Source organism: Penaeus japonicus, unplaced genomic scaffold (genome assembly GCF_977035675.1).
Source record: "Penaeus japonicus unplaced genomic scaffold, GWHDUDI00000001_assembly GWHDUDI00000009, whole genome shotgun sequence".
Classification (NCBI taxonomy): domain Eukaryota; kingdom Metazoa; phylum Arthropoda; class Malacostraca; order Decapoda; family Penaeidae; genus Penaeus; species Penaeus japonicus.
In genome coordinates, this window is record NW_028234411.1 from 36,725,368 (window position 1) to 36,735,367 (window position 10,000).

Consider the following 10,000-nt stretch of genomic DNA (forward strand, 5'->3'; position numbering starts at 1 on the left):
GTGTGTGTGTGTGTGTGTGTATGTGTGTGTGTGTGTGTGTGTGTGTGTCCAGTTATTGCAGTTTTTGGACAACTATTTTTTTTTATAATAATTAACCCTTTCCCGACGGGGCATGTGCTACGCAAAAACCCCTATGCCGGGCGATTGCAATATTGCATTGTAATCGTCACACTGGCATGACGCCCCGGCATCGGGAATTTAGCTGTGTCACACGAATGTGACACACTGTCGTCATTAGGTTAAGAGATATGAAAACCAGTTCATACCTATTACACAAATTGCCTTAGATTATTTTGATTTTCAAAAAGAATATCACATAAATGGGATAATTGCTAGCATAGCATAGGTCAGAGATACTAAGAATGAAAAAGAGTGAAAGAAAGAAGAATTTGTAATGATCATCCAAGGAATATGTAAAGAAAGTTCCAGGCAGAGATAACTTTCTGTATGTAGCTACTTCAAGATGTACAGCTACCCAGTCAACGTAAATGTGCTCAACTCCTAAAGAATGGAGTGTCATGTGCAGGAAATGCTCAGTTTTGGAGTCTATTTTAGTGCACAATTATTTCAGTTCATGTCATTCTAATTTGGATATGAATGATTTATATTTTGATATTGATAGCTTGGGCACATATTTTTGAGAACTTTTGCCTTATTTTGTCGAGTATGCATACCTGAGAATGACAGTTACTATGTTTTGTCCTTCATGGGTTAATTCCATTGGTCTTGATTGCTAGAGTTATTGGAAAGATATGTTATTGATTGACAGTTTTATAGCATTTTATTACGTTCATGAAAGTAATTATATCACTTGACTACAACCCAAATTTATCTCTCGCCAGGAATACTCAGAAGACAGCAACAGTGAACCAGATGTCGACCTTGAAAACCAGTACTACAACAGCAAAGCCCTAAAGGAAGATGACCCCAGGGCTGCCCTCACCTCCTTCCAGCGCGTCCTCGATCTGGAAGCAGGGGACAAGGGAGAATGGGGTTTCAAGGCTCTTAAGCAGATGATTAAGATTAATTTCAGACTGGTAAGATTGGTTGTGATGACAGTTACTGTATGTGTGAAGTAATTAGCAACTTCACTTTTTGTATCGTTATTTCTTGTTTGGGCAAACCTTTGAGAGCCTTGATGCTATGAATATACAGTCATGTGATGAGGTATTTCTGTGAATTGTTGTTGTTATATCCATGTGTATATATATATTGTTTTTTTTATTGTGTTATTGAATTTGTTTGTCTCTGTCCAAATTTTAATTTGCTGTGAAATTGTGTGCCTTTATACATATACACATTTCTGTGTGCATGTTTTTCCAAGTAAGTATTTGTAAAAGGGGGACTGAGTATGTGCATGACTGTGCAAGTATATTTTGTATTTTAACAATTTTTGTTTTCCTAGGGCAACTATGAAGAGATGATGACACGTTACAAGCAGCTTTTAACATATATTAAATCTGCTGTTACTCGCAACTACAGTGAAAAGTCCATCAACTCTATCCTAGATTATATATCTACATCAAAAAATGTAAGGCCCTGATGTATTTAGATATATTATGGAATATATTATGATATAGAAAAAACTCATTAAGCCTTTGAATATAACATGCTCTCAGTTATCAGTAATTGTGGCAAACAGAGAAGCTTTGGTTTCTTGTTATAACTTTATACCTATATTAATTATGAAGTTTATGTTTAATTGCCATGTAAATTAATCTCACTGAAAATATTTTAAGTTTAAGTAAAGTATCTATATGCTAGTATGCTTTTTTTAAATATTTAGAAAGGAATAAATTCAATCCACATGAATATTTTGTGGTCTTATGATGCATATTTTGTTTAATATAATTTGTCATGTGAAAATGTTTTCCTTCATGCTTTTTTATACTTTCCCAGATGGAATTATTGCAAGATTTCTATGAAACAACCCTAGAAGCCTTGAAAGATGCCAAAAATGATCGCCTGTGGTTTAAAACAAATACAAAATTGGGTAAACTCTACTTCGACCGGGAAGACTACACTCGGCTGTCAAAGATCCTGAAGCAACTTCACCAGTCCTGCCAGGTAAGTTATTTTGAGAGGATTAGAAAGTGCTATTGAATCCATTGGAAAAAGCTATCTGTTTCCATTCTTATGATTTTGTATAGCTTTTGGGGAATGGTTCCCCTTATCAATAATATTTTATTCCATCAACAGACAGATGAGGGTGAAGATGACCTGAAAAAGGGAACACAGCTCTTAGAAATTTATGCTTTAGAGATCCAGATGTATACTGCTCAAAAGAATAATAAGAAGCTCAAGGTAAGTGCACTAATTAAACTCAAGGCATTTGGGAGATAATTTATGATAAAATTCTATATTCTCTGCTGTCTTGTTCAGAAGAGAGACAATTGATATAGACATATATGTATACATTTCTTATGGCTTGATTTATAATTTTGTTTCTATTCCTTATTTTCAGGCTTTATATGAGCAGTCACTTCACATCAAGTCAGCAATTCCCCATCCACTTATTATGGGAGTAATTAGAGGTAAAGGAAACACACCAGTTTCTTTGATTTTCTGTACAGTTTGATATGAAATAATCCTCAAGTTAAAAGGGGACATAAGTCTTTGGTATTTACTTTCCTTTTAACACAGGCAAACATTTGCTGTGACTGTATAGTATAAAGGTAAAGGAAATTACCATTTTTTAACATTTTTGTTTCAGAGTGCGGTGGGAAAATGCATCTGCGCGAGGGAGAGTTTGAGAAGGCCCATACAGATTTTTTTGAAGCATTTAAAAACTATGATGAATCTGGTAGCCCAAGAAGAACAACCTGTCTTAAGTACCTTGTTTTGGCAAACATGTAAGTGTAAGATATATCAGTCATATAACCTGTATATAAAATCATGTTATATATTTAAATGAATATATAGAGATATATAAATATGTTCAAATTAGTTATTATTTCAAGTAATATCTTGGTATTGTTCGCAAAGATGAATTAGAAAGCAAAGTCTGAATCAATAAGTGTGGTTACTCATGTCTGAGTGTATCTCATAGACATTATGTTGTTTACAATTACAGAATTATATAAAAAATCTGGGGATCTTTGCACAAATAACCTAAGCAAAGGTCACAAACAAAATCTATACATCTTTTTATGTGGGGAAATGTGGGTTATATTTACCTTTTCTTGAAGACTCAGGTAGTTACTGAAATACTATTGTTTCAGGTTAATGAAATCAGGTATTAATCCATTTGATTCCCAAGAAGCAAAGCCTTACAAGAATGACCCTGAGATTCTAGCCATGACCAATTTAGTGGCAGCATACCAAAATGATGATATCAACGAATTTGAGACAATCCTGAAGCAAAACCGAACCAACATCATGGATGATCCTTTCATTCGGGAACACATTGAAGGTAAGTCATTGTTGATTTTTTTCAATTATTTTTATTTCTGCTGCTTCTGCTTCCTCCTGTTCTTCTTCAAATTTAGAAGGAAATTTAAGGAATCATACTTTTACAAACATGTTATTGTTTCTTTTAGCACTTTTGTATATTTTTTATATGCAATAAATTTCCATGTCTCCCATTTTCAGATCTGCTGAGAAACATCCGAACCCAAGTGCTCATAAAACTTATTAAGCCATACACAAGAATTCACATACCTTTTATCTCCAATGAACTCAACATAGATGCAACAGATGTGGAAGCTCTCTTGGTACAGTGTATATTGGACAAGTAAGTAAATAATTCAACATTTCTTTAGTTTTTTGTTTTGTTGTAAAGTATTGACACCATGACTAAATAAAAAAAAAGAAATTTCAATATAGTACACTGTAATAATTGCCATATGTCTTAGCCATATTGAGATTGCAGACAAAGTCATGCATATCTGTCAATGTTTTTGCATTTTTCAATAGATATACATACATAATTGGCTCTAAAAACATCCATGCTTTTCATAGTCTTTTTGTAAAACAGGTGTAAAGAACTAAAATAATTACTTGCTTTCTTGATTTATGTTTCCAAGAGCCTGGATGATTTTTTTTTTTCTTTTCTTTTGAAATAGGGTTCTTCATATATCTTTTACATTTCCCAGTGCATATGCACATCTTTCCTTGTACTAAGGGTTCCTTTTTTATTGATTGATTTTTTTATTTTTATTACATTTTGTGTGTGTGGGTGGGGAGGTATAAGTTTGTTTATGTATGTATAAGGATCTGAATACTGCATTTGTATATAAATGGATAGAGAATTACTAATTAATTTATTACTGCTATGATAAGCTGCATATAACAAAATGATTATTTTCTTGCATTTTTTGCAGCACCATTGATGGACGCATAGACCAGGTGAACCAGGTGTTGGAACTAACTAGGGGAGCGGAGGGCGCAGCTCGCTACACTGCCCTAGACCGGTGGACAAACCAGCTTCAGTATCTGCAGTTTGTAATTGTAACCAAGATGAACTAATTAAAATAAACTCACACCGCTGTGGAAAACAGAGGTCGGAAAAAAAAAATTATTTTACTCTTTGAAGAATAAGGATGATTGTTGAAGAGATTTATTCTCAGGCTTGAAAGTATGTACAAATGTATGAAATGACAGAATATGTTCACTCAATGTTTCTGAGTGAACTAATCAAAGAAATGGTAAAAAGAGAAAGAACCAGAACATGTACATCAAAGACAGAGGATATCTGGAACTGGAAGGTTCATTGATGATTCCCTGAATATGTTTGTCCAGCCACATAGACTTCGGATCATGTCTTTTCCTTCTATTTTTCATTCATATAATAATTTTGATTTTTAGCTTTACACACACTTTGCTGATTTTACCCTTACCAGGCAAATGGAGATCCACAATTCCTGTATTTAAAGTGAAGAAAGAAACATGAGAAAAATTATGTAATTCTCGAATGGCATTTTCTAAAATCATCTTTTTTGAAAGAAAAGGTATCATAAAAGTTCATAAGCATCTTCTAGTGTTGCCTCTTGTGTAAATAGATTTATCAATTCAAGAATTTTTGAGTTTCATTATTTATTTGCTGAGTAATATCATAGGCAATTTCTGGTATTTTGTACATAATTTTTGTTATATATGAACACTAAATTTTCTCAAAAATATAAACCATTGAAAAACTATTCACAGAGAGCAATATAAACCTTTTTACCTGTATTTTCTTTGAGTTTTGAATTACACTAAAAATGTTAACGATCTGTTTTTATCCTTTCATCCTAGAGTGAAGCTTGGTTATATTATTGTTTGAAAATGCTTTCCAGAGTAATTTTTGATCTTGTAATCATATAATTGCTCATCATTGTCATCAATTTTATGTCTGTTTCCACACCTGCAAGGGCTGGATGACATTTCCAGTCATAATAGAAAAAATTATTAAGAGAAGCAAGTTATAATAAGTAAAATGTTTATAGAAATGTTGCATAGGAAGGAGTGGGTATTCAATATTATAGCATATTTATGTAAACAAAGAATAAGTTTAGCTTTGGTCAAAAATTACCACTGGTAGTAGGAATGGCAGAGAGCATTACTGAAACATTTCTTGTGTTCTATATGTAATTAGTAAGAGCGTATTTAATAACTTTTTGCACATGATTGTGTACATGTGATAAGATAATGGTACATAAGTTAATAAAATTATAAAGTAATGGACTATTTTCCATATTTCTGAATTTTGGTGTCTTTTTTCCAATCAGACTTATTTAACCAATAAAATAAATACAAATGCATAATCAGTAATAAGATAGCAGAAAAAAAAAACATTTTTTAGATATAGAGCAAAAATTTCAGCTGAAAGCTACAAGGAAAAAAAAATCTTTCTAAGTAGATATGATCCTTAAATGTTCAGAAATTCTTAAAGTGAACTTTTTTATATAAAACAAGAAATGAAGATGTTAAAACAAGTGTTACCTTCCATTCTGAATGGCATATAATTCCATAAGTCTCAATTGTAAATTATATACCAATTAGTGATTTTTAAAAATCTGAAACAAAGATACTTTAACCCATTCCCGACGGGGGATTTCTAGCCTAGAATGTCCAAATGCCGGGGCTTTCGAATTATTAGGCCTAAATCAATTGAATAGCTGGCACAATACTGTGCCGCCCGGCAACTGGGCTTTTGAATGCGCGGTACACATGCTGTACCACCCGTCCTGTGTGGGTTAAAATATTTTAAGTGGTTATGAACCAAGCTCCTGTGATCATCACATGTAGCACTGAACAGTTAAAACAAACAAAAAATAGATGCAAGGTTACCAGTCAATAAGTTTTTTCTTGTATATTTTGCTGGTAATATTAAATTTCTTTTAGACAAACAAGACTGACTTGTCAATTATTAGGGCCAGTATGGGGGCTCCATTGCAAGCCCCTGTCAATCATTTGATGTTGAGCTCTTAGAGATAACATGGTTTAAAAATCAGCACCCCTTGAGATTTCTCAGTGTCCCTTTCTGAATGTGAAGACATGAACTAAATAAGTTTAGTCAGCCTCTAAATGTGGGAAGTAGACTATGACATAGTCTAGAGATTTTACCACAAAAAAACTTCCTACCAGTAAGTGCTAAATAAGCAAGACAACAGTGAATTGATGCCACACAGTATGATTTTTTCCTGGGATCATATACATCTCTTCAAGTGAGATACTCTGTTTTAAATAAAGTGTGGATAGCAGAGACTACTTTTGTCAATTGTTAAATTGTCTAGATAAAACAGTACCATGGAAATGATAACTGATAGAGAATAAATATTAAAACTGACCTGCAAATATTTTCTAAACACATTTCTACTAGCATAATCATAAAATGCAAGGGAAGGGGGGACACAAATCTTTTATGAGTGTAATTTTGTTCATATGTTCTCAAACTAATTGCAGCATTTTTCTGGTATGGGAAGAATGTGAATGTGGCCTGAGCCCAATTTTTATTAATAAATCCTGGGCCACGGGTTAACACAAAAAATGTTTAAGATAAGATTCACTTAACCCATTCACGCCAGTTGACTTGCTATCACGGGGTTGAAAAATATCCCTGGGCCCTGAGATGTGCATTTTCTGGCCAAGTCCAGGACGGGGCAATGTGACGTGCTGAAATGTCAGCAATAGATCGCTAGATTGTTCTCAAATATAATCGTTTTACATAATTTCTTAGACTCTGTTACTTTAGTTTAGGTGTTTGAATGTCATAAAATGAGATATAACATTTAAAAAATAATGTCACAGAAAACCACATGATATTGATGACATCATGGTAATTTCTGATTCTTGATCAGTTGAATAAAAAGATCCGAGTCGAAAAACTATTGTAAAATCAAATGTGTTTGGCCAAGAAATAAAATAAAGTAAAAAAGTACTAATGCAATACTACTTCTAATTTGTTGATTACCCATGATATCATGTTATGTCAGGTCATGAGGTACATGTACATACTCATATGTACATGTATGATTATTCATGCAAATGTTTTTTGATGCCCCACTAAGAGATTGCTTCCACTTTCCTTTGGTATTTTCACATGGAAATGAAGAATATAGGCAAAGTTCAATAAAAGAAAACTAAAAAGGCATTACTATAACATGTTTATCGACTAAAATAACTCATCTGAACATGGCAATATTTTTATGTACCTTTACGTTGTAGATGCATTCATGAAAACCAGAAGATTAGGGTGGGTGAAAAACGCTCTAAGAGGATCAGCACGGCCCCGCGTAGCGAGAAAACACCCTGGCACGAAGCGTTGCGCGCTTGTTATCTTTTCGGCATTAGTGGCAGTAGGCAAAAATACGTCCTGGTGTGAATGGGTTAAATAGCCTAAACAAATCACACTAACTCTGGAAGCTTTAGTTGGTAAATAATACAAATGATTAAAAATCAGTCCTAATACAATGTTTATTTTAAAAAATATACAAAAAAATTGTTATTTAGCCATAAGTTCTTTGGCTTTTTCTATTGGTTTTATCTGAGGCCCTAATCTTGACCAGATAAAACACGACTGAGGTTGGTAGGTCATTGTGGAGTATGGAGAGGTACGGTCCTTGAAATAATCTGAAGGGGCATGGCACTCAAACTCCATATACTCTAGTTTACGAGGTATGTCTTCTTCTGGGCCTGTTGAGAGATTAAATAATTAGGCAATGCTTGGTGTGACATACTCCAAAAAGAGATAACTAAAAAAATATGTATCTAAAACAAATATAAAAGCAATCAAATAAACTACCCAACCATCTAAATAAATATAACTAGACAACTTCTGCACGCCTAAGCAAATACAGAAACAGAGCATATATACCTATTATATAGGTTGAAGGGTCAAAACTTTCATCTGGTGGTGGAGAATTTTTAGTTGGTATTAGCCACGTTAGCACTGCACTCTTCTCACAATACTGGTCTTGTAGCAAGCCTCGGATCTGAGCATAGTACGTACCTCCATCTACATCAATGAGAGATACAATATCCCCTACCTGATAATATAGACCCTGAAATGAAAGAACCAGGATGTATTTAAAACCCTGCACCTTTGTGTGTTTGTGTGTGTACAATTTTCTATAAAACAAAACATCAGTTTTTGGAAGATCCATATGTTATACACTAGATTTTATAAAAAAGGAAGAAAAAAATACTTTAAATATATTTTTAAAGTTAGGGGGGGGGGGGAATTTTCAAACACAGTCTCAACATTTAAAATATCTTATTCAATTTGACTATAAACCTTACCTTATAGAAAAGATATTCAGAAGTTACTGGAGTAGCTACAGCAACAGGGGCTTTAGTAGCCTGGAAAAAAATAGATTAAATACTGTAAAATATTTAATTGTAATGTCCAGCTGAGATCTCAGCTGCTTACTCGAAATAATAACTGCATCCACATCCACATGGCTGCACTCTGATTTTGATTTTGTTCAAATAATGCATTATTAGAAAAAAAAAAAAACACATCAAGATTGACATTGCAATCAAAATGAGAAAGCTTAAAGCTCAAATACATAAAGTGATGCAATGGCTTCTGCACTTTGCACTCCAACAAAGACCAAAAAGGTTTGCTGGAATGTGTAGCACTGAGATCAAGGCATCATTGGCCTTAGCTACAGCAGCATAGATTTGCAGACTTGATAAGTGATTGTAGCCTTACTTTTATTTTCTGCAGATTATCTTTTATACTTAAAATTATTGTGAACGATTATTATGAATCTTTAGTCACTTTCCATTTGAGATATTTGTTGCAAACTACATATAAAGATATTGCTTAATATCTGAACAGCATAACCAATAGTGAACATTACCAACTAATCAATGTAGCATTGACAATCATTCAACATAAGGTTGGCAAGGATAAGCTTGGACTAGTTCCTAATTTGACGATATATATCACCAGGGAGATCTATAAGAGTATATCTAGCTCTGCAATTATTATGATTCATAGAAACAAAAGTGTCAGTAGCAGCATCTGGTATCGACATCATATTGTGTCACTGCAAATGAACTGAAGTGTCTGGTTGCACATAGCTTGGAACACAATGAGCAAGATGAAATGGTTGTCATCATTAGCTAGTTCTTATGCAGTGTCACTTTTGACTGGTTACTTCCTTTTTTTTTGTTTTGGTTAAATAACTTTTTATTTTCAAGTAGCAATGGAAATGTTTCAGAAAAAATCATCTTAAAAATGCATATCTATTGCTTCCATGTATTGTATATCTTGCACATATGGCCATTTGAAACTGAAATAATAACCAAGTACTTAGGTTTATCCCTTACAGGTTGGGTCCAGCCTAGGATAAGCATCTGAAGATGTTCTGTGTGTATTCATATATATATATATATATATATATATATATATATATATATATATAAATTTCTAGACTTATGGTATGATATATAAGTCTATATATGGTAGAATACCCCAGTGATACTAATTTGCATTTGGTATAATAGCACAATGGTACTAATTTGCATTTGGTATAATAGCGCAGTGACACTAATTCGCATTTGGTATAAT

General features: G+C 33.3%; 2 protein-coding genes across 2 annotated transcripts in view; one reads left to right on the forward strand and one right to left on the reverse strand.

Annotated features, from left to right (window-relative positions):
• The window catches only part of alien (COP9 signalosome complex subunit 2 alien), a 7,279-nt gene extending 2,071 nt beyond the window's left edge, over window positions 1–5,208 (forward strand). Inside the window, exons 2-10 of the mRNA XM_043036433.2 lie at window positions 843–1,037; window positions 1,406–1,531; window positions 1,900–2,067; window positions 2,200–2,304; window positions 2,465–2,534; window positions 2,714–2,852; window positions 3,222–3,412; window positions 3,592–3,733; window positions 4,323–5,208. Coding sequence (XP_042892367.1) covers window positions 843–1,037; window positions 1,406–1,531; window positions 1,900–2,067; window positions 2,200–2,304; window positions 2,465–2,534; window positions 2,714–2,852; window positions 3,222–3,412; window positions 3,592–3,733; window positions 4,323–4,467 — 1,281 coding nt within the window. The 3' untranslated portion in view covers window positions 4,468–5,208. The remainder of the gene's footprint in view (window positions 1–842; window positions 1,038–1,405; window positions 1,532–1,899; window positions 2,068–2,199; window positions 2,305–2,464; window positions 2,535–2,713; window positions 2,853–3,221; window positions 3,413–3,591; window positions 3,734–4,322) is intronic.
• A 2,663-nt stretch (window positions 5,209–7,871) lies between these two features.
• Window positions 7,872–10,000, reverse strand: part of LOC122266633 (GATA zinc finger domain-containing protein 1) — a 4,539-nt gene continuing 2,410 nt past the window's right edge. The window contains exons 2-4 of the mRNA XM_043036431.2: window positions 8,722–8,781; window positions 8,297–8,483; window positions 7,872–8,115 (exon numbers count right to left, since the gene is read on the reverse strand). Coding sequence (XP_042892365.1) covers window positions 7,925–8,115; window positions 8,297–8,483; window positions 8,722–8,781 — 438 coding nt within the window. The 3' untranslated portion in view covers window positions 7,872–7,924. The remainder of the gene's footprint in view (window positions 8,116–8,296; window positions 8,484–8,721; window positions 8,782–10,000) is intronic.